We start from the raw sequence: 26,192 nt of genomic DNA, 5'->3' as shown, positions 1-26,192 counted from the left end.
AATCATATCACCCCCTCTTTCTCCTGTTTGCTAGTGTCTGCAGTCTACAAATTCTCAATCTGTCTTCATAATCAGTATTCCACAATCCTGATATCATTTTTAACACTCTCCTTTGTACTCTCTCCAATATATCAGAATCACAACGGAAACCAGGAGACCAGACTTGCATACAAAAGTCCAAGTAAGGTCTTATCAAGCCTTGTAAAGATACAAAATAACATCCTTATCTTTACATTTGAAAGTTCTTTTCAGCATTGCAATTATCTTTTGAGTTGTATTTGCAATCTTTGCAACATGGCCCCAAAACTTAAACTTCCTATCTACTAACACTCCAAGATCCCTAGCCTCATCATTTTCTTCTAGCCCAGAGGTCGGCAAACTGCGGCTCACAAGCCACGTGCAGCTCTTTGGGTACATACATGTGGCTCTCAAGTAAAATTGAAAATGAAAATAAAACTATCATAGTTTAATTTATAAAATTTTTAAAGATTATACAGAGGGAGTGAAGGGGATGGTTGAGCACATGGGAGGCAGAGCAGCCAAACAAAGTGACTAATTAGGATTAGGTTTTAGGGTGCCTCATCATCTAAGGTCATTTGCAGAGCAACAAAGTGACTAATAAGTGATCACACGTGTGTGTTAGCATTTCAACTCAACTGGCGGCTTGCTTTTATCTTTCAGTCTCGTGATTTCCGAAAAATATATAAATACTGGGGTTAACTCACAACACACTTTGTCCAAGTATTACTTAGCACTTCTGAAGATATATCGAGCCTTGGTTGAAGAAGGAAAACCTTCAACAATTAAAATCAATAAACAACAAGCAATTGGTTGCAATGTGGTCATGTGGATAACAGTGTTCACTTCATATCTGAAAAAACAGCAAGGGAGGGTGAAAGCAATAAAACCATATTGTTGTTCATTTCACCCCTCTTTTATTACTCGTCGTTCTGCCGCTACAAATAAAAATAGTGGCAGAATGTTCATGGAATGAACATTCTGCTGCTATTTTTTTTTTTTTCATTTTATTTCAATAATTTTTACTTACTTATTCAATTTTAATTTGTTTTGTTTGGATAATTAAAATATATAGATTTATTTGGTTAATTTAAATCTGACTATGGACCACCTGTCTCATTGTTGCGGACCACCTGTGGTCCGCTGACCATAGGTTGAGAAACACTGCTATAGAGCAGTGTTTCTCAACAGGTGGCAAACCTGTGGCATGCCTGAGAATTTTGCTGGCACGTCAACAATGTGCATATGATATCCTTTTATACGCTTATAAATTATTCCACTTTTTTTTTTTATTGTTACAATATGTACAAGTTAAATTTTGTTTTACAGAAGAGAGCAACTGTGAAGACATGAATTTGATTGGTGCGGTATTAACAAAAGATCACGCGACCCAAAGACAAATGGAACCGACAATTTTTGAGTTGAAATGCTAATTCTCTTCAACCGAATTCCATAACATCTACAACTGTCATAACACCATTCACTATATATTTCTTAGTTTTAAGACATTCACGACGGGATGTCGTTTATCATTCCGACAGAACTTCTCATTACCGGCGAGTCCAACTCATACAAAGTTTCAACCCTTGGTTGATTTTTATTGCCTTGTTTGCGTTTGAGCTGGAAGGGGAACTCGCACAAGCATTATATGGCATGTTTCAATTCGTGGTAGAATTTTATTTGAACTTAGCCTTTGTGATTTGTCATAATGACATTGAGAATTTCAAATGCAGTCAAACAAACACTTATTTCATGTAATTGAAAAATTGGACAATAATCTTAGTTAGATACTGTGTTTCCAGTGCAATATATGGTTTTGCTTGCCTATACAGGGTAGTTTCTGTGAGAGGGGTACATGTGATTCATTAGTTAGTGTCATTTTTATTCCAGCTGTCTCTAATTGCACAATTTGTTGAGAAATATATTACACAGACTGCAAAAGCCTCTGTACCTTATTCAGGGATACAATAAAACTTTTTTTTTTCTTGCATCTACTATATAATGGTTGTTGGGGGGGGGGGCGTGTTTTTTTTGTGGGAGGTATATATGCAAAACCTTTTAATGTCTTTTTTCATAAAGTGAAATCATGGGTGTCAGTTATATGCGAGGGCAAGTTATATTCGACGGTAAGCGTTCGCTGACAAGTCGAAATCCTTCTGGTGCTTCTCCTGCTCCACTGACTTCTATGGTGAGTTACAATGCATAAATATTTTTCTCACTACCGTTTTTTTTTCTTTCAAGTCAACATCATTAAAACCAATTTAATAATACAATAATCAATAATTTGATACTGAATAATATTATAAATTTTTGGTGATCAGAATGGGATATGTCAATGAAACTTACCACAAGTTAATTTAATGATGTTGGCCTGAGAAAACCACAATATTGTAGCATTAGTCCTGTGATTGATAACTAATTTAAATGCGTACTTTTATATTTGTCAACATGCTACACCGTATATTATGCCATAATTAATTTTCTCCTCTACACGTGCTTATGAGTCATTATTTTCCAAAATGAATTTTATAAAAGACAGTTTAAGAAATAGAATGACTGATGAATCTAGTTCCACGTGTGTATTACTAAAAGTGACAAAATATGAACCTGATATAAAGCATTTGGGATCTAATGTACAACAGCAAAAATCTCATTAATAAATTGATATATTGATATTAATAAATTGATAATAGGTTGATATTGATTTGTATACGACAATGTGTATGTCAAATTATGAGTTCATTTTTATGAAATTCTATGTTAATTTTTAAACTTGTCTCAATAAAATTCTGCAATTTATTTTGTATTAATTAATGTTAATAATTCCAGATAATGATCAGATGTTATGTATACTCAGTCTCAGTAAACAAAAGAAATTTCTTGGAAAACACAGCAAAATATAGACAAACCAGAGAAATACACATAACAGGTGCAACAAATTTTAAGAGATGGCGTGCTGCTCCATCAAATCATATTTATTCCTGCAATACTCTCTCTCTCTTCATAAGATTTTTTTTTTTAATTATGCCATCATAAATTCACTTATTCATGTTTAGAATTTATAGGATCGTGCTATTTGCTCTACCCAGCAAATTATAGGACACACATATCACAAATGATAATTATTAATTATCCTTTACCATTAATGAAAGTGTTTCTACTCACACTTATTTTTTCATATTCTTACATCTTATAAATGATGGGTCACATATTTTCATCTTTCAGTATTTCAAATATACCAATCAAATATAGCATTCTCCTTCATTCTTGTTTTCTAATAAATCCTAAAACAGATTGTCCCCCCCCACTCTATGCAGAAGTATTCAAAGTTATCCTGCAATTAATTGCATTGGACCAATTAAGATGAGCGCTGATGTACTATGCCTGTTTCTTCTTTGAGTAGTCTGCAAGACATGCTGTTTTATTGCAGCAATAAAACACGTGTCCTCTTTTTGGTTCATCTTTTTCTGATTTGTGGAGAATGACCGGTTAGTTTGCCCTGTGTGTGTGTGCGTTACAGAGTGAAGTGTGAATTGTAATACAGTGAAATAAATTTAAACAAAAAAATACATTTTTAAAAGGTAAGTGTAATTAATGTAATTTAATATTATTTTACTTGTTAGTTTTATGATTTTTTGGGGCTTTTAAACTGAAATAATTTAATTTAGGATTAATTAATTAGTTGCTTTTGAATAAAATATGCCAGTCAATTTTTTTTATATATGAAATTGTGCTGAAATCTATTAATTCTGAATACTTTTTTTTCTCCCAAGAATTAAAGATTATTAAAATCGATGCCAAATGACCACAATGTATTTATAGTTTACATGAACAAACAATTACATCAAAAAAAAAAAAAAAAAAGCTAAAAGATGTTTATCGATGTTATGATTTGTCTCCAAGCTTCCCCACCGTGGAAACTTTCCAGTGCACGCACGCCCATGTATACGGTCAAATTAGCATGAAATTTGTAGCGCGGGCTGCATAATCCACGACAGCACACCCAACTGAAATGAGCACGCAACGCCACTGATATATATATATATATATATATATATATATGTGTGTGTGTGTGTGTGTGTGTGTGTGTTTGATTAGTGCGATTAGTGAATTCCGATACTGAAATTCAATTAGTTATATATCCATCTGCGCCTATATACATCTTAAAAATAAATGTTACAGATTTTAAAAATTTTCTATCTATACATTTTTTATGGCTGACTATTTTAAAAAAATCACTCACCAGAATGAAATAATTTAGTTACTGATTTAAAACATTTTACAAAGTTATTATTAATGGCATACTACCATGTACTCTATGTTCCAAATTTTTACCGTCAAAATTTATGTCGTCTACTAATTACATAGCATTTTCCTGATCATATCTCGTACCTCCTTTGCAATTATTTTCTTTACATTTTTTTTTATTATTTTAAAGTATTTTCCCAACCTTTCATCATGAGTAAAAGAATTAGTGAGCAAAAAAAGTGAAAGTGTGAAAATGATTCGAAAAGTAATCTCATTGGAAGAAAAACAAGAAAAATAAAGAAAGTGAACAAGGCGAGTCCAGAGCAAAGATAAGACAAGAACACAAAAATGGGTGAATCAACTATAAGAGCAATTTTAAACAAAGCTGCTGAATACAAAGAGAAAGGTAAGGCTGATTCAAGTTCACCGTGCATGCACTCGAAATCAAAGTATCATAATGATTGAATTAGAGACTTCTTTCTACATAGATCGAAGATTGTAACCAAAAACGAATCCTGCTAAGAACTGACTTTAGTCTTTATTAAATCAAAAACATTAAGTCTCTTTGCAACCTCGAAAGAAAAAAAGGACTATCAATGATGGAAAAGAAGAATTCCACGTTATTGCTTGGTGGTTTGAGAAATAGCCTACATAATGTTCTAATCACAGGCGAAGCTGCAAGTGCCGATAAGGAAGTGGCCGCAAATTATTCAGAGATTTGAAGAAAATTGTATAAGAAGAGGGCTATTGTGACCAACAAATATTTAATGTCGATGAAACTGGCCTTCTTTTTGGAAGCCAATGCCTTCCCAAGACTTTTCTGGCCAAATCAGAGAAATCTCAGCCTGGTTATAAAGTCGTAAAGTCGAATGAAATTACTGCTAGCAATATGCGATCCATTTGGAAGCACATTCTTCCACATTGTACAAATGATTTTAGAGGCTTTTCAAATGAATCTAAGTCAATTAAATCTCATTCTCAGAAACTGAGTGATTCTGACCTGCTAAATTTAGATGCACAGCAGGAAGATCCTGAAGAACATGAAGAAAATTTAATCACTGACAAGCCCAAAGAGATTTCACAGAAATAAATTTACAATATTTTCGTGCAACTGAAACATTTAAGTAGCAATGCTTAGAGACTGGCCCTTGTGAAGAGAGAAGCAGGAAAATTTGCAGAAGAAGCAGTTGTTTGGAAAAAAAGAAACAGAATGCCAGCCAGAATAATTGATTTATATTTTGAATATGTTTTATTGTCTTTCAGCTTCAGAGTTTTCCTTTAACTAGGCCCTGGGATATACTCTAATTCTTTTATAAAAAAATCAAGGGTAAAAAAAGATATTTGAGGAACGAATTATACTTTTTTCCATAGGTTATTATACTTGTTGGTGCATTTTCGATTAATGCGCCTGTTTTAAAGAACGCATTAGGCGCACTAATCGTGGGATTACTGTGTATATACAGGGTGTTCGGGATAAATTTGACATATTTATAATTAATTATATTTTTCCGTAAGTTACATGTATTAACACACACTTCTCTTCATTTAAAAGGTTGGACCCTTCTTCATTCATATACAAGATGTCAGAAAGGATGGATAGCTGGAACCCACCTGAATCATGGAAGAGAATAACTTGTATCATGATGATTCGTGCCGGCCATCAAAATAAGGATATTTCGACTGCTGCCCAATGCTCCCTGAATACAGTAAAAACAATCAGGCATGAACTAGAGACTTGCAATGGTGACTACGAGGATGTAGCAAGAAGAAAGATCCCTAGCAGACGATCTGATTGCGTTCGTACAGCAGAATTCCTCGCAAATCTGCAGGAACAGGTGTTGAAGATCCCTGGGATTGGAATTCGGGCTTTGTCACGTGAAATGAATGTTGCAGCCTCTACTATGAAGCTTGCACTCAATGAAGACCTCCGCTACTACTCATACAAGCGCCGCAAAGGTCAGCTGCTTACAGAAAAGGCCCGTGAAAAACGATAAACTGATAAACTGAAAAAAAACTGATAAACGCGAAGAAACTTCTAAGCAAAGTGAAACATCCTGCGGAACCACAAACAATCTGGTTCTTTTCCGATGAGAAAAACTTTTGCCAGGATCAAAAACACAACACGCAGAATAACAGATGGCTTGCATACAGTACAAAGGACATTCCTCGTGTAATGCAGACTAAATTTCCCCAAACTGTGATGGTTTTCGGATGTGTATCCTCTGAAGGCAATGTGATGCCTCCGCATTTTTTTCCAAGAGGGCCTCAGGTTGACTTCAGATGGCTACGTGGAGTTGCTAAACACTGTAGTCAAGCCCTGGATAACAAGGGTAGCCAATGGTAGGCCGTATGTATGGCAGCAGGATTCGGCCCCTTGCCACACCTCTGGGAAAAGTCAAAAATGGTTGTCTGAAAATTTCTACGACTTCACCAGTCCAAATGTTTGGCCTCCAAACTCCCCAGACCTTAACCCCATGGATTATTTTGTATGGGGCGCAGTTGAAAAAGACACCAATCGCACTTCCAGTAATACAAAAGCCCAGTTAATGGATAAAATTAAAACAGTTTTTGCGGCCCTTCCCAAGGAGACTGTAGCATCAGCTTGTTCGAGGTTCCGAAGCAGGATTGAAGCTGTGATCGATGCTAATGGTGGTTATTTTGAGTAAATCTTGTTGATAGTATTGTAATTAACTCTGCCTGTAATGTTTTTTGTCAATTCATTAAATTTAATAGATACAAAGAAGATTTTCTTTTTCCTTACGAAACTGTCAAATTTATCCCGAACACCCTGTATATATATAATATTGGTTTTATTATATTTATTACAGTTGCGATTTACCGGGGCGTGTTTTATTTCACGTGCAACTGTTACAATAAAATGTGTTACTGGTGAGATTTATTTTTATTATATTTTCAAATAATTGTCATTTATTATTTTGAATAATCATTTAGTTCTTTTTATATAATCTATTTATATAACGTATTAAATAAAATATATTGTTTAGGGTATGCCTACGAAGAAAAAAACTAAAAAAAAACAACAGATGAGCATCGTGGCTTTAAAACTGAATGGACTGAATCTTTCACGTTCATCTCGAACTCAGATGGCCTTCCAACCTGTCTTTGCCAAGAAAAACTGGCGCACAACAAAAAGTCAAATTTGGAGAGACACTTCATGACAAAACATGCCACATTTGCCAGAAAATATCCTGTTGGTGACACGAGAAAGAGAGCAGCTGAAGAACTTCGGAAAAATGTTGAAAAATCAAGTTCTGTATTTAATTATTGGAGAGAGTCTGCCAATGATGTTAATATTGCAGGCTTCGTAATGAGTCAGGAGATCGCTAAGAGAGGGAAACCATTCACAAATGGTGAATACATAAAATGTTGTTTTGCTAATGCATCTGAAGAACGTTTTCGGGAATTCAAAAACAAAGCAGAGATTTTATATAAAATTAAAAGCATACCGTTATCTGCCAAAACAGTAGCAGATAGGACAGTCACAATGTCCTCAAATGTAACCAACCAACAAGTCGAAGACGTTAAATTAGCTTCAGCTTTATCAATTGCAGTAAATGAGTCTTGCAACATCAAGGACACAGCCCAAGTTTCCCTTTTTGTGCGGTATGTATCATCTGAGGGTCCGAGAGAAGAACTTCTGGGATTATTGCCACTCAAGGGCCAAATGCGTGGAGATACATAGCAAATGCCGTCCATGAATGCATGGAAAAAAATCATATCCCACTCAATAAAATTGTGTCAATTGCAACCGATGGTGCAAAAAAGTATGACGGGAACAAAAAAGGGTTTTGTTTCAATTTTAAAAGGAAAAATTAATCATGAAGTGATTACTTTCCATTGTATACTCCACCAGGACGCACTTTGTGCACAAACATTTACAGAAGAAAATGGTAAAATTATGGAATTGGTAATTAAGATTACCAACACCATTGTAGCAAGGGGACTTAACCATCAACAATTTAAAGAGTTGCTAAGTGAAATGGAGAACGAGTATTCAGATCTTCTCTAGTACAACAAGGTACGATGGCTTTCCAGAGGCGACAGGCGACATGTTAAAGCGTTTTGCATCTTGCATAAATTAAATCAAACTATTCCTCGACAACAAGGATGTTCAATATCCAGAATTAACAGATCAGTGGTTGCAAAAATTGTACTTTATGGTGGACGTTACATCTCAACTAAATCAGCTCAATCTTAATTACAAGGCAAGAGAAATACTGCTTTTTCAATGCTAGAGGAAGTTATTTCATTTGAAAAGAAATTGATTCTGTTCGCTGAAGATTTAGAGAGGGGAACTTCAGTTCATTTCCCAAACTTGTCTCAATATTGCCAAGAAAACAATGCCCTCATTAACAAAGATTATTTCAAGACAGCAGTTTTAAACATGAGAGAATCTTTTCTTCAAAGGTTTCAGGAATTCAGAAATAATAAAGCGACTCTAGCTTTTATTACAAATCCTCTCAATGCCAATGTGAAGGAATTAAATTTTTCTCCGTTTGATATTGACATAGCTAATTTTGAAATACAATTGCTGGACTTGACAAGCAAAGACTTATGGAGCTCAAAATTTGTACATCATGGTACTGAAATAGAAGAACTGGAAAAAGAAAATGCAATCTGATTTCACAGCACAAGCAGACTGCTGTAAAAGAACTACAGAAGGCAGACTCAATGATTTTCAATACTTGGAATAGTCTGCACACAATAATCCAGATGTTGTATATCGAAGCCTTATAAAGAGGCAAAATGACTTCCTTATCCTTACATGTCAAGATTCGCTTCAACATCACAATTATCCTCTGAGTTGTATTTGCAACTTTTGCTATGTGACCTTTGAACTTTAAATTCTTATCCACCAATACACTAAGATCCCTTGCTTCTTCAGTTTCTTTTAGCATAACTCCACTAATTTAATATGCCGCTGGAACTCTGATTTCACATGCCAAAATTCTTAATTTTACACTTGCTAACATTAAATTAACAGCCATTTTCGTTTGCCCAAATTTCCAGTCTATTCAAATCATTTTGTAACTGCTGAATATCAGTAGCATCCCTGATTGCCCTGCCTATCTTCACATGATCGGCAAACAATTGCACATCTGATGTTAAATCCTTCTGGATGTCATTAATGTATAGATTGAACAATAACGACCCAAAGACTGAACCCTGAGGTACACCACTGGTTACCTTAAATATGGCAGATTCACACCCACTGTATACAACTTTTTGATATCTGTCAACCATCCCCTAATCCAAGTCAAAAGTTTATATTCCAATTCTATAATCTCCAGTTTATGCAACAGCCTTTCGTGTGGTATCCTATCAAATGCCTTAGAAAAATACAACATTATCCTAGTGTATCCATTCCCTTTATCCAACTCGGCCATAACATTGTCACAAAATATAAGCAAATTGCTAAAACATGACCCTCCTTTAGTAAACCCATGTTGTTCTTTGCAGAGTATAGCATGTTTATCTGCCCATTTCTGTATGCGAGTTCTTATCAACTTCTCTAAAATCTTCACTACTACACCAGAGATACTGATAGGTCGGTAGTGAGACACATTAGTTTTTGCACTACCCTTGTGCATCCATTTGTGTGGTATCATTCCTGAGCTGAGACTCAAGTTATACAAACATGTGAAAGGCATAGCCAATTCGGCTGAACATTCCTTAAGGTTTATTTATTCCTTTAGCAAATGGGCTGATATTCCATCTGTCCCTATAGACAAATTCTTATCCAGGTTATGCAACAGCTCTTCAACTTCATTTTCATGAATCTCTAACTCTTCATCCAATGTAGCAATGTGCACCATGTTACATACACCTGGTTGATATATCTTAGCAAAGTGAGTGCCCATTAAATGAACAATCTCATTAGCTTCTAATGCTCGAGTACCATCTGCATTCAATAAAGTTATTCTTCTACATTCATTATTTCTTTTACTTGTGGCATAACGATAAAATTCTTTTGCATTGTCTTTAGATTGCATGGCGAATTTCTTTTCATACTCTGATTTAGCTTTCTTCACAATGCTCGTTACTTTTCAGGCCTGAGCTTTATATATTCCATAACTCCTCTCACTGTTATTCTCACAATATTCTTTCCACATCATCTTCTTCTTGTGGATTTCTTGCTTAATAAGGTTGGACATCCATTTCACTCTGAACCTATTTATTCTTCGAACACTAATGATACATTCAAAAACTACCTCATTTAAGCACTTTTTCAAAGATTACCATGCATTGCTGACATTTTTCTCATTCAGTAACTGATATCATAGAACCAAAGATAGTATTCTCCTAAGTTGATCATAATTTCTAGCTTTGTAGTTCAGCATGTAACCTGTTTTAATCAGAGCATCAATACAATTAGATACTTCCCAAGAAAGTACAGCATGATCACTGTCACCAATTGGTGGTAAAATAGTCATGTTCTTGACAGAGACCATTCTGATACTATGAGCAAATCCAACATTCTTTGACCTCGAGTTCCTTCTTTCACATGCTGCTTGAGCATGTGAAAGAATTAATACCACTTCATGAAACTCACCAATACATGGGACATTGTTTTCTTGAGCAATATCATTAGCACTCCTCCTCCTCTCCTATCTCTTCTGTCATTCCTAAAAATAGTATACCCATTACACTCAATCCCACTTACCACATCAGATTCTGATAGCCAGGTTTAACTAATGCCAACAATCTTAAGCCACATCGTATTCAATAAAGCAATGAACTCAACCCATTTGCTAATGTTCCTGGCATTTGTGTTAAGACATAATAAATTACCACATGGCCTATTATTATAATCAGATTTGTAATCTATTTGGTCTTGTTCTAGAAGTTTCTCTTTTTCCTCCCCAGACATACTTAAAAGGTCCAAATCTAAAGCACATTTTTCCACCCCTAAGCCACATACAAAATCGAAAAAATCGAAGACATCCATATCTTTATCACATTTGCATACCATAGCTGAACTAGCACACACATTTTTCCTATTCCTCCCATGATGATTTAGTTTTCCTAACTCTCTGCATTAGGTCTCATACCAAGAAGTAATTTCTCCAGGCTTCTGATGACATATGAATTCAAGTGCAAGCCATCCTTCTTATACAAGTCTTTTCTGCCATCAAACGCACCCCACACAACTAAAACCTCACATCCATATCTCCTACACAGCCTGCGCATGAAATCATTTGCTATCATCGCCCCCCCTTCTTAACTCAGTACTGTCATATCTGGGTAGTAATCCAACAATTTTTACTCTCTCACATTTCTTTCTTGCTTCTTCCAACAAAAGTTGTATGTTGGACAGTCATGCAGTTCTATGTGGTTTTGGCATGCTTGTTATTGGTTTGCCAGTTTATACAGTTCATGTGGGACTCATTTCATGGGACTTACTGAGCTTGTGTTCCTTAGAGCCGAATGGACAACTGGTGTCATCCATATAGTCTTGTCATCTAACTCATTTAACTTATTGCAGTTAAAGCACCTCAATTACGCTTACGTAGTTTGTGCTATAGCAAATTCTCCACAGCATTTTAACACTAGTTTTCAGCAATTTCATACTCACCATTGGATAGGATTAAATAATTGGGTTTCTCTTATATGTTTTTCTTATTTGTCATGATGAATAAAAAACAAAAAATAAAAAATAAAAAAAGACCAATAGACCTATGGATATCAGATTCAACATGGGAACTAATCAAAGGAAGATGGCTGGAAAAACAAAGAGACACAGGTGCTGAAGAATATAAGAGATTACATAGAGAAGTAAGAAGAGCCATCAAGCAGGACAAGGAAAAGTTTTATACTAAAAAATGTGAGAGTTCCAAATGAGGAGGCACAATTATAGAAAGATGTTTCATTTAGTTCATGACCTAAAGCGCAAGTTTCAAACCCAAATTGAATGTCATCAAAGACAGGAATGTAGCACTACTAACAGAAGAACTGGAAATCAAAAACAGATGGAAAGAATACTGTGAGGAACTGTATAACGGAGTAAACAAATAAAATTTGGAGGAGCTCTCTCACCAGGAAAATTTCAGTTTGGAACCTCTTCCACTTAAGCATGAAGTGAAAGAGCAGTTAAGCAGCTTAACAGTAATAAGGCCTGAGGAGCAGATGGAATCCCAGCAGAGTTTATTAAGGCCACAGGGGATGGAGGGATAAGAGTGTTTCATAGATTGATTACAAGGATATGGGAGACATGATCATAGCCTAGAGACTGGAAGAAGTCGGTTTTCATACCACTACATAAGAAGAGAGATATGAAGTATTGCAAGAACTATAGAACTGTTAGTTAATCTCTCATGCAAGTAAGATTTTATTGAAGATCATGCTAAATAGGATTGAGGCCAAAGTTGAGGCAGAGATACCCTCACCTTTCCCAAAACCTACTTGTTCCTTGGGCAGAGATCAGATACTTTGCCTTAAACAGATCATAGAAAAGTATAAAGAATTTAGACTCCCTATGGTAATGTGTTTCTTAGACTACTCTAAAGCTTTTGACTGTGTTCAGCAAGTGAAACTGTGGGAAGTAATGAAAAGAATGGGTTTTCCACAACACACTATCAGGTTGACAGCTAACTTATACAGGGAGCAACCACAATAAGAACAGCTGTCGTATTAACTGATTGGCTTCAGGTTGGAAAGGGAGTTAGGAAAGGATGTTTACTTTCTCCTCACTTGTTTAGTATCCAAGTTGAGGACATCATAGTGAAGCAATGGATGAACTTAAGACAGGAATTAGGATAGGTGGTAGATTGATCAGTAAGCTGAGGTATGCTGATGATACTGTACTCCTCTGTAATAACAGGGAAGAACTAGGACAAATTCTTGTCCTAGTCATGCGCAAACAAAATTTGCATGTGAAGTACATGTAGCTCAGTTGTGAAATGACTTCATGTGCAAACTTTGTTTACTTACACTTGGATAACAGATGAAACTAAGAAGATAATTTCTTGGCATCTTTAATTTATAGTATAACCAACTGAAAAAAACATTTAACATCTATCTCTAATCCACAGTCTTTTACTAATAAAGTGCAACACCTTTTGACTACTTGTATATGGAAATATGACTTCTGCTTTATCTCAAACTCGGTATCACTTCTGGGTCTGACTCCAACTGATGAGGTCAGAACTGGTCTGGATAGTGACCCTTCCCATAATGCATAGCATTATATATGTCTGTAAGGATATGTGCTTTGCATTATGGGATACTAAGCAAGTAATGCAAAGTCATTAGTCTCTATATACAAGGAGTCCAGTCGTGAAGTTACTTCACACGCCCACTTTATTTACTTATACTTGGATAAAAGATTAAACCAAGAATGTAATTTCTTTGCATCTTTAATTTATAGTATAACAAAGTGAAAAAACTTTTTAACAACTTAAGGAAAAGTGTTTCAAAGCAATGGGAATACATGCCATGAAAGAAAAGGATAAGAAGTTATTTTGGAAGTTTAGAGATAAATTTTAACCAGCAGCTGCTGTATGTTTATCGGCTTAAGTGAAAGAATGCTAGCAGCCAGTTCACTGGAACAGTGCACATGAAAATATTCACAGAACTGGCATAAGACAGAAACATGTCTATGAGAAAAAGATTGGAGTGATGGGGGGGGAGGAGTTAGTCTGTTAATCAGATCACCCTGTTGTGGATAGCATCAAGCATTTTTAGAAAGTTTTTGGTGTACCACCACCTCAAAAGTGAGGAAAGTTTTCTGTGATGTTATGGATTCAGGATTCATATAATGTTCAAGAGTTGTACAGGCAAGAAGTAATAAGGTTATGAATATGCTGTGAGTGGTCAAAAGGAAAGAGGAACCTGGAAAAGGACATCTAGTTTTTTCAGATTGAGAAGACTAAGGATTATGCAGGAAAGGCTAGAGGTCTAGGTCTGTCTAAGAAGAGATATCTGATCACAAGGAAATCAAAGCATTATGATTTCCATGTAATATAACAATATATAAAACATTGGTCAAACTACATATGGACTATTATGCAAATTTGGTCACCTGGTTTCCAATGTGTTACTGAAATTTTGAGATAGTAACTAACACGAGATGACTGATCCTGAAATCAGTGACTAACACAATAACTGTACTCTAAAATACTGTTTATGCATTGATGAAATGTAAATAGCCAAATTTAGTGGATAGGAAGAAAAGAGGTGATATATGAAAAACATTTAAAATGGTGAGGGGAATTTTACTGGATTAGAAAAGGGGTGATAATTACATAGAGTATGGGGAGAATGAGAGGCCATTCCTAGAAGTTGCATAAAGGTGTGATGAACAGGAGCAGATTTTTAACATAGAGATGTGGGTGAGTAGAATGAATTCCCAGAATGTTTTGTGAAAACTAAGAGTGTGAAGGAGTGGAGGTTTTTGTAAGAGTAATTATGAGAATGAAGAGGAGAGTGATGTGTAGCAATAAAGAAATTATAGTTTCATTGTGCAAAACCTTGATATGCTCACTAGGCTTACTTGATTAGGGAGGGGAAAAACTTTAGTGGTTGCTGATTTAATAGAGTATATTCTCTTTCGCTCTCCCTGAAAAGTATGAATTATTACAGTTTGGAGGTATGTAGTGTTTGCAGTCTGAAAACTAACCAGATTTGTATATGAAGATGCGAAAATATACATAAATGAATATTTTACTTCAGCAGTAAGTCAGCACTAATTTATATGTGAAATTGTGTATATATATATATATATATATATATATATATATATGCTTATAATTAAACACTACCAACCTGGATAACCTTTTGGTTTTAAAGATTACTTGAATTAAAGGCAAATTAATTATATCTCCATCATACCTAACAGCACGATTCAGTTGTTTCTTTAATTTTTTATCTGCTTCCGTTAAGGATATAGTCCAAAAATAAATGACCTATATAACAAACTTATTTTAACAGTTAACAACAGTTAAAAACTGGTAAAAATACTAAATTAGTATTTCTTTTATATATATATATATATATATATATATATTAAAAAAACAAAAAGGAGAAGTGAATTCAAGAGTTTGCAGTAAATTTGTAAGAAAAAGCTTATTTCATTACAACGAATGCATAGAATGTTCAAAATAGTGCTGTACAATAAGAATGATCTGTTAGGCTAAGACCATTACATACACAGGAGCTATATTAACAAAAAAAGGTGCATTTGCAAATTTCATCAAGGTACATATTTGCTGGTTGATTATAAGAAAGTAAAGGATATTAGAATCCTGTACTTAGGCTACTTATGAGCACATTGTTGTGCATCAACTAATTAAATTTCATATGTTGGATCCTACTTCTTCTTAATCTGTACTTTGGATCCGACATTAGTCACTATGATGTTCTTAAACAAAATAATAAGTTGCTATAATAGATTTAGTTTAATCCTTTATCCCAGTGAGAGCAAACAAAGTTTGCGCCTGAAAATATCTTCAGGACTAAATATAGTGTTGTACTATCTTATCCAGTAAGTAGTGCAACACCTAGGCAACTCGTGGCAAAGGTGGAGCAAGCTACCAGGCACTTCTAACCCAGTATCTCCCATAATGCAAAACACATTTCCTATGTGGATATGTATACTGTTATGCATTAAAGGGATTGGCCAGCATTTAATGCATAACAGTATACATATCCACATAGGAAATGTGTTTTGCATTATGGGAGATACTGGGTTAGAAGTGCCTGGTAGCTTGCTCCACCTTTGCCACGAGTTGCCTAGGTGTTGCACTACTTACTGGATAAGATAGTACAACACTATATTTAGTCCTGAAGATATTTTCAGGCGCAAACTTTGTTTGCTCTCACTGGGATAAAGGATCAAACTAAATCTATTATAGTCTAACCTAGTGATAAATAAATTTTCAACATAATAAGTTGCTAGTTGGTTTCTAATTCAAATATAGAGAAAATTTATATTTAAAGACTGCACCACTCTATATCTGAATCAGTTCAATAATTGAAGAAAAATCAACTTTCAACTATTTCTCCTTAAAATATATATTGGCCGAGTATATTTGACTTACTTAATTTACCCGCTTTGGTTCGAATACTTTATGAATGGTGCAGTAAAAGAGATTCAGGCAAAATACAACTTTTGATTAACAAAAACAAACATTTAATTTTAAAATCACAAATTTTACACTTAAGATCAAATCACTAATTAAGATATTATAAACACTTCAGCCTTTCTGATAATACTGTCATACAAACTCAGACAATGGTAAATTTGTTATCTCTAATACAGTCTTCTCACAGTTCCTTAATCCAAATACAATAAAATCACAGTAACACCTCCTTACAAGCAAACACTTTTAAATTTACACTTCAGTTAATCTTCACAATAGTTACTGTTAACATAAGGAAATTCTAGGATGAAACACACTCACATCTCAGCATAGGAATATTAATGGTTGGAATGTTCTTACCGATAATCTTTTTCCTTCATCAACTTACACACAAACACTTTTTATAACTGTAAACACTTTTAACAATAAATGGGACTCATTAAATAATTTCTTCTAAGCAATAACTGAATTAATCATCGGTCACAATACACATAAACAAATGTTGTTGCATAAAGTACTACTGATCACTCATGAAATAAGGCAACACACAATAATTCTTAACTTGAGGTTTTATATGCACAGTTGTTCACTCTTCCGGCATTCAATTAATTCTTTAGACACTACAATTCTGAACACAGCTAACGGTAAACTTCAATTTTACAGCCTCTACTATTCCCTAGTTACTCGATGCTTTATTTCAAGATTCTGTGTGTCCTTGACAGGTCGGCCCTGAAATTATATCTCAATTCAAGTATCGCTAGTCTAATTAATAGTCTCTCAGCTGTTTTCTGTAGCTATAATTGTTATTCTACAACTTATTAGCTAACTGCTTCTCGACTAGTAGACTTTATTAGCTGCTTGAGTGACTTGCCAACTCGCTATTATCGCACTGTGATTCCCGAATGCCCCGATTCCAACCTAATGCCAATCCTCTCCTTTCTCTCTCTCTCAATTCCCCTATAATTTCAGCGTTCATCGCTTATATATCTGTTCTTCCCGCCTAAATTGTTCTCGTGAATTCTTTGACTAAAACTCTCTTCAATAAACCTTCTCCTCACGTGGTGTTCCAAAAACATGCTCACTCACTTACATACGTTTCCATGACAACCAAACAAAATATAATAAAATTGAGGTATTGCATAATGCTAAACTTCTACAAATAAGAATAAATAGAGAATATTTACATTTCAAATAATGCGCAGTTAAATTATCAAATACAAGTTCTTATAATATTAACATAGTAATAATTAAAATAGATTAATAATAGTTAATACAGTCTTTTCATTATTAATACATATATCTTTGAATAATTAATTAAATATTAGATAAAATTAAAGTTGTTATATGAATATTAAATTGTAAAATAAGTTGTTTACATTAAATAATATTTAAAAGTCTAGCCTTTGTGATGGAAGATCATGTTGGATTCTGAAGCGAATAATAATTACTCTAATCTCTACATAATCAGAATCCAACACATAAATAATGTTAAAACCTTCCTGAATCAATTACAAACCCCATACAGATTTAAAAAAAAAAAATCCTTGCTGTAGAAAGATTAAAATTTTTACGGTTATGAATTAAAACAGCGATGGAAGTTTTTTTCACTTGGCTATGCTACTAATTATATACTGCTTTTATCCTTTATCCAAGTGTTAGCAAGGCAAATGAGAATTTATACCACCTTTACCATGAGTTGCCCCAGTCCTGAAAGTACTTCAGGTGCAAACTTTGTTTGCTAACACTTGGATAAAGGATAAAACCCAATATATAATTAGCAGCAATGAGTTTATTTACCCAACACATTTACGAGGATCAGCAGACCCAAATCAAAGAATAGCAATCATGAAAGATAGCACACCTGATGAAAACTTTTAAGTGAAAGTGAAGGAATAGCTTGGTGTTGCAGTGACTACAAATTTTCTTGATAACTTCAAGCAAAAAATTACAAGTTTCATCGAAGAATTTCTCGGATCTGGTTTGTATCTGACTACGGTATGCAAGTGTTCATTGAAAATTCCCTATCAGCTTTTCAGCACAATAAGCATGATGCTGGTGAAAAGCATGACAAGATGCAATACCAGGACAAGTGGAGCTCCAGTATCTTGACTAACTACTGCTAGAGGGTGGTAAAGGGTATTTCAGAAAAGAAATACAAGTGGAAATAGACAGTGACTATATTTTAGGTAAATCTAATGTGAAATTTTTACTTTTATACGGTTATTAAGTTTTTAAAAATTAGCTCATATTTTACTTTAGATTGTCTTATAACTGGTAAGTAGTTAGCAAATTCTAAGGTCATTTTCAAATTCATAATTAAAAATTCATAAGATGCACCTATTCTTATAGATGGGACAAAACTTTTTTTTTGTCACATGCACAGGAGATCATCAAGCTTGTATCGGTTAAAGCTCATATTTTGATTTAATGGAAAGAAAGAACTAGGAATAGATTAAACAGTCTTAATAGACTCCAACATTTTTTCTGTCAGAGACATCATTCGATATGTAGGATTGCAGATATACAAAAATAAATAAGTAGCATAAGATGAAAAAATTTGACTGAAAGCCTGGTGGAGTGCAATGAATTACAGTTTACATGTGTTGAGGCTTAAGTGCTGTGAAGAATTCATGTTGGAGGTTTAATGGAATATCAGCACTGAGAAAGGATTAAAACTAATTTTAATACTTCCAATATTTCGTCTCCATCACAGAGACATCTTCAGGGATTACAAAAAACTTTTTGTAACCACACACACACAAATATGATACAATAGTGAGTGAATTACAGTTTACCAAATTTTGGGGAGTTTCACGCAGCCATGTTTAATGAGACTGGTCTGGGTTTTTTTGGGATCTATTGCTGATTCCAAAGTCTTTCATGTTTGCACTTACTGCATTGTAGGACAGTAGCGGTTTTTTTTCCCCTTTTTTTTTTTGTTCCAGGTGAAAGTTGGGTAATAAGACAAGTTGCAAATACAATATTATGTCAATATCCTGTGAGTTTTTATCATTAACTGCAAATGTCCCCTCCATCCTGACATTTGAGCCTCTGTGGCTCAGTCAGTATAGACGAAGCCCTTTAGTTGGAAAGACCTGAGTTCGATTCTTGTCAAAGATGTGAGGAACCTTTATCTGGTCTCTTTCGACTAAAGGTGAGTTAACCAGTCTCATACATCAGTGGAGGGTTTTTCTCCTGGTAACTTGGGTTTTTCATCCCTCAAAACAGGTCCCGTGAAAACACACAGCTATAGTCATAAAAATATACTACAGCAAGGAAGGCAATAGGAAATCACCTTACTCATACTCATCTCCCTAGTATGGTAGCATATACTCCCACCAGCCATATGGCTGAGAGAATAGGATAGGATAGGATCCTGACATTACTGATCTCTTCAATTTTGCATTCCATGTAAGTTACTTCATTTGGAAGGGAAAATATTTGATTCTGTGCAGGATATCCAAAGCATGTTCTGCTAAACTTGACTGGGCATAACTGTTGTAGCAGATATGTTCCAGGTGAAAGTTGGGTAATAAGACAAGTTGCAAATAGACTTTTTATCATTAACTGCAAATGTCCCCTCCATCCTGACATTTGAGCCTCTGTGGCTCAGTCAGTGATTGCTCAATTATCTAACCTTCAAATAAACGAACTTTCAACTAACCGTCCTTTAAATAGGTTGGTCTGTCAACCAAATTCTGATACAGCACTGTAATGGTTCTTGTAGTTAAGTGAGTTATTCACATGTAATGTCACTGGATGCTGTGGTCACGACCGTACCTCATAAGGTTTTGTAAGTGAAGCCTTCTGCTAGAAGAAGTGGTCACAGGTGCCCTTTCCACACAGAGTTAGTAAGACACTCACAAACATCCATGCCCATAGCCAGATTCAAACCTGCAGCCTCTTGGCTGGAGAGCGAATTCACTAACCACTCGGCCAACCAGGCCAGCTTTAGTTAAGTGACCATTCAATTACCCAGCCAACTGATTTCCTGCTGTGGACAGATAATTGAGGAATTACTATATACCAATATATGGAAGGTATAACTATGGATTCTCCTCTCTCACCCTCCTGGCCAATTTTTTATATAGAACATGTTGAAAAAAAAAAGGAAAAAAAAGTACCCTTGAATCCACCAATCTTAAACCTAGTATCTGACTAGGATACACTGATGATGTGTTTCCCATCTGGCCATACAGCTCAAACATTAGACATTCACTTCGACAGCCAAAACACTAGAATTCAGTTTCTCTAAAAGGAAAACAACAATAGTGTAACCTTTCTAGATACTTCAATTATATCTTTCTAATGGTGCATTTTTTCACAGTTTACAGAACATGAACTCACGTGAGAGGATGTATTCACAAATTTTCCCATCATCCTCCTCCTCCAATAATATGGTATCATAACAACTCTGATTAGCAGTCATCAAGGAGGGTTCATTCACAGCTGAACTTAACCTTATTTATCAATTCATCATACCTTCTTATCTAATGGCTACAACTCTATCAGAATTAATGAAATATTTGTTCCTCCTCCAACTCAGTCAACAAAAAAGATTACACTGATGGCATTACCATTCGCTATATAGTAGGCACATCAAAAGCTAATGTTTATGACTCCTGGCAAAATTTTTGCCATGTGCAAGGTGTAGTTCTTGTTTGGCAATCATTTAAAATGACCGTGTTCGCATTTTCCATAAAAAGAGAGAAAAACGAGTCTTGCAGTGATAAAACACTTTTATTTGAAGAAGTGGATGGCCATGCAGATCAAAGCCAAGTTAGATGCAGTTCATGAGGACTCTGAACTAGCATTAGTCTATTTATTTTTGGATAAATGAGTTTAAACATGGTCGAAGTCCATCGAAGATGAAGCGTGCTCAGGAAGCCTGACTAAGGTCATTACAAAGGATATGAGTGACAAAATCTATGGTATCATTATGGAAGACCGCCAAGTGAAAGTGCGTGAGATTGCTGAGATTATAGGCATCTCAACTGAATGGGTGTATGATCCTGCATGAAAAATTGCACATGAAAAAGCTGTGTGCGTGATGGGTGCTGTGATTGTTGACTGTCGATCAAAAACGCATGCGAAAAGACATTTCAAGGCAGTGTTTGGCGATATTTAATCGCAGCAGCAGTTAAAACAGGGGACAAAGCCCAGTGAAAGAACACTGAAAAAAGTGAAGACCGTTTTGTCAGCTGGGAAGGTGATGGCCACTATTTTTTTTGGGATTCCCAAGAAATTATCATGATAGACTATTTGGAAAAGGGCAAGACAATAACAAAAGCCTATTATGCATCATTGTTGCACCATTTAACAGAAGAATTGAAGAAAACATGGCCAAGATTAGCGCACAAAAAAGTGCTCTTTCATCAAGACAGTGCACTGTCCCACACATCGGCCATCACAATGGCAAAATTGCAGGAATTGAGGTTCCAATTGGTTCCACATCCAGCGTATTCTCCAAACCTGGCCCCGTGTGACTTCTTGTTCCCAAACTTAAAAATCTGTGGGAAAAAATTTTTTCTTCGAACGAGGATGTCATCAACACTGTCAATAACTATTTTGCACAATTTGACAAATCCTACTTTTTAGATGGAATGAAAAAATTGGACCAAATGTGTAAAGACCTTGTTGGAGACTATGTTGAGAAATAAAGGTGCTTTTTCCAAAAAAAATGTGTTTATTTTATTTTCCATTTCCAAACTTTTCAAACAACACCCTCGTACTTGGGTTGCTCTGATCTGCTCCCACTAAACATCAATCCCCTCCCCTCCCCTCTCAGTTCCACAAGGTTTCTTTGTATTTGCATTTGTCTTATTATAGACAAACTAGATAATCTTTCAACATCTAAATAAAATGATTTCTCAATTCTTCTTCTTCTGCTGCAGATTTTCCCACTTAAGTAGAGTCGCTGTTTGTAGTAAGTCTCCTCCACAACCTCCTGTCTTGGGTTGTAGCCACATCCAAGTTCTTCAATCCTCAAATCCTCCTCCATCATCTCCCTCCATCTCTTCTTTGGCCACCCGTGCTTCCTCTTCCCCTGCACATCCATCAACATGACCATCTCAACCAAACCAAACCATCTCAACCTTGCCTCCTGTTCACCGTTTCCCTTACATAGCCATTTCTCAGACGATCCTTTCTGGTCACATAGCACATCCACCTAAGCATTCTCATCTCTGCTACCGCTATCCTGCTGATGTTATTTTTCCTCAGGGCCACAGTTTCCATAGCATACGTCATAGCTGGTCTCAAGATTTTGCCTTCTAGATTGATTGGCACCCTCTTATCGCATAGCACTCCAGCCATCTCTCTCTCTCTCCAGTTTTTCCATCCTGCTTGTAGCCTGCATCCCACTTCCTTCTCAGCCTCACCATCCTCTTTCACTGTTGAACCTAAGTATCTAAAGTCACTCACCTTCCTGATGACATTTCCTTCCAGATCTGTCTCTTGGCTGCCATCCACTTTGCAACACATATACTCTGTCTTACTTCTGCTCAGTCTCATACCTCTCTCTTCCAGTACTTTCTAGTTTAGCTGCCACTTCTTCTCTTGATTCTGCACACAGCACGATGTCATCTGCATACAACATAGTCCAAGGCACGTCTTCTCTCACCTCCTCCATCACCACCTCCATCACAATATTAAACAGGAACAGATTTAATGCTGATCCTTGATGCAAGCCAACTGTCACTGAAACCACTTAATTGTCTTCCTCCCATGGCTTCCAAAGGTTCTTATCTTCGACTTTATTTTAAAGTCTGCACACAGCAGCTGGTGTTGCTGCACCACTTGATCTGTTGGGATTATCTTACAATTTGTTACTGCCTTAGGATGTTTTCTTCTAGTCAAAATGTAGTCAATCTATGAACTGTTATTGCTACTTCCAAATGTTATCAAATGCTCTTCCCTCTTACAGAAAAAGGAGTTTGCCAGATCAAACGCTACTGCAAAGTCCAAAATCCTCTCTCCTTCCTGGTTCATTTACACACATGTTACACACATGGTATGTGGGCATCATTTGTACTCTTATCCTAGGCCCTGCAAATGTTAGGTGGAGGGCCTAAAGCCTAAAATTACAACAGGTAAGATTAGTTACTGATTCTCATGGGATCTTATTTCAAAGAGTAGAATATTTAGAAATACTGAGTTCAGTTTCAATTTCAGTTTTATTGTTTTCCTGTCCATATATATTTTATAATATATTATTTAATATCTATAGTATGAATTGATTCTGAGTGGTCAAAAAAACTTTAAGCTAATATTTCTTGAACAACCTAAATTAAAATTTGGACCAGAATCAAAAAAAAAAAAAAAAAAAATCATGAATCTGAGCTTAGGCAAATCAGCTAGTCCTTATTACCCAAGCCAGAGGGGAACCTACCCTGGACACTGTGTTTTAGAGGGCCTTTATGTCTTTATTTTTTAATCATCCAAACATTATGGCCCATCAATAGAACACTCAGATATGCACAATAATAATTAAATTCAGTCACATTTGATATTTTGCCAACTTTCAATTATATAAAACCATAGCTTTATAGACTTTTTTTAAATTTTTGTCATTATGAGGGCATATTTGTCAAGATAGGAGGATAGAAGTTATTTAACAGTTCGTTAGCTTAATTTATATTTTTTAAATATTTACACATATGGTATGTCAGCATCCATTTGTACTCTTATACTACGCCCTGCAAATGTTATTTGGAGGGCCTAAAATTACAACAGGTACGATTAGTTACTGATTCTCATGGGCTCCAATTCCAAAGAGTGGAATATTTAGAAATACTGAGTTCAGTTTCAATTTCAGTTTTATTGTTTTCCTGTCCATATATATTTTATAATATATTATTTAATATCTATAGTATGAATTGATTCTGAATTGATATGGTGATTAAAATGCCAGAAATATGCATTACATTCATTACATTCTGGAATTACTACTACCAAAGTCTGAAACTAATCACGTGGTAAACAGAAAATGTTAGTATTGTCATAAGAGTGCCTTATAGAGATATGATACTCTATAGTGTATCATATCTCTTTGTATCAACACGACTTTGTCATATAATGAAAATATAAAAAGTGCAGACTTTGTCTTAGCAATTTATTCACATTTTATAATAAAGTGATATGGCTACACCATGATACTGCAAAACCATATGACCAGAATACCCAGGGCCGGCGGAAGTGGGCATGCAGGGCATGCGGGCGCTGCTACGAAGGGGGCACCACCGCCGGAGCACCGTTCATAAGTTCATTTTTAAGAAACAAAAAATTTTTATCATCAAAACAAAAAATTCTTATAATGATCAATATTAAAATAAATAAGGCCGGATATACCGAATAAAAATTTTAAAAAATTGTATATTGCTGCCTCTTTGATCAGCCGGCTGTTTACAATTTTCCAACAAGAGTAGGCTAAATGCTTGCCTACAAAATGTTGTGTCTATTCAGTCTATCTAAAGTGAAATGGTGAACGGTCTTTATGTGCAGAAACGAATTTTCATACAAAACATTTGTTGCTAGTTAACCAGTCATATGATACGCATCTCAGTAGGCTACTAACAGCAGAGGAGTGCGGACTATTATTTCGTCTGTGTTGTGTTGTGTAATAATTTCTTGTGGGTATAAAATAGAAATGGAATCAAAAAGTTAAAAAAAGTTATCTGGTGCACAAAATCGTAAGCGTCATGCTGCGAAAGACGCAGATGTTAAGAAACAAACTGGGGCTCTTAATAAATTTGTTAAAATATTAAAATATTCTGATGCAGATTGTAACTAACTCGATGCATCAGATATCAGAGTTGAAGAACCGTGCACACCATCCAGTTTGCATGAAAGTACTATTGCAACTATTGAACAAGATAACATCATCATCATCAAATTCCTGCCATGTACCCTCGAGGGGTGTACAGGATATGATAGTACTACATGAAAAAAATTACATCATTACTAACTTCCTATCTACAATTTTCCTCCAAATCATTCTGTTACTTATCAAGACTCCAACATTATCAGATCTTATATTTCTATCGTCTAAGGCACTTTGCACTGTATCAATCCACCTATATCTTGGTATTCCTCTGGGTCGTTTTGCTGCCAACCTGGCAGAGAACACTTGTTTAGCTAATCTTTCTTCGCCCATTCTGTTTAAGTGACCATACCACCTGAGATTAGCTCTGCTAACGCATTCCTGGATGTTGACAATGTTAAGTTCTTTCCTAATATCCTCGTTTTTAATACGATATTGCCATTGATGCCATTTGCTCATGCCTATAATCTTTCTCAGGACTCTCATATCTGCGGTCTCTAGTCTTTGGTCAAGTGTTTTACTTCTGACCCAGCTCTCAGATCCATAAGTTAAAACTGGTTTGAACACTGTCTTGTATATAGCTAATTTAGTGTTCCGACTAATTTCTCTCTTATTCCATATGAATTTATTCAATTGACTTCCCACCATACCAGCTTTGCTGATTCTGTTGTCTATTTCTATATTTAATTTACCATCTTCAGTAAAAATCGTGCCTAAGTAGCTGAATGTTTCACTTGTTCCACAGGTTCTCCATTCACAACACAGTTGACATTTTCAATGATTCTGCCTATTTTCATTGTCTTTGTCTTTTTATTGCTGACCTTCATACCATATCTATTACAACAGCTATTCAATTTAGTCAGAGAATCTTGCAGACTTGTAGCGGATTTATTTAGAAGTATAACATCATCCGCATAAAGCAAAGAGCAAACATCAAAGAACAAGATGCATGATTTAAGTGAAAAACAGTTAGGAGAAGATTTAGTTGTAGTTGACCACGAAAC

At 35.3% G+C, this 26,192-nt stretch overlaps 1 protein-coding gene across 2 annotated transcripts in view; it reads right to left on the bottom strand.

The window, feature by feature from the left end:
* Window positions 1-26,192, bottom strand: part of LOC150104483 (zinc finger CCHC domain-containing protein 8 homolog) — a 341,337-nt gene that overhangs the window by 302,185 nt on the left and 12,960 nt on the right. For both annotated transcript variants that reach the window (XM_090395663.1, XM_090395664.1), the window contains exon 2: window positions 15,052-15,154. In XM_090395663.1, coding sequence (XP_090251789.1) covers window positions 15,052-15,154 — 103 coding nt within the window. The remainder of the gene's footprint in view (window positions 1-15,051; window positions 15,155-26,192) is intronic.

The sequence above is a fragment of the Typopeltis vanoorti genome, chromosome 7, assembly GCF_054136105.1.
Source record: "Typopeltis vanoorti isolate ZY-2024b chromosome 7, IOZ_Tvanoo_1.0, whole genome shotgun sequence".
Classification (NCBI taxonomy): Eukaryota; Metazoa; Arthropoda; class Arachnida; order Uropygi; family Thelyphonidae; genus Typopeltis; species Typopeltis vanoorti.
This window is presented reverse-complemented; position numbering and strand designations above follow the sequence as displayed.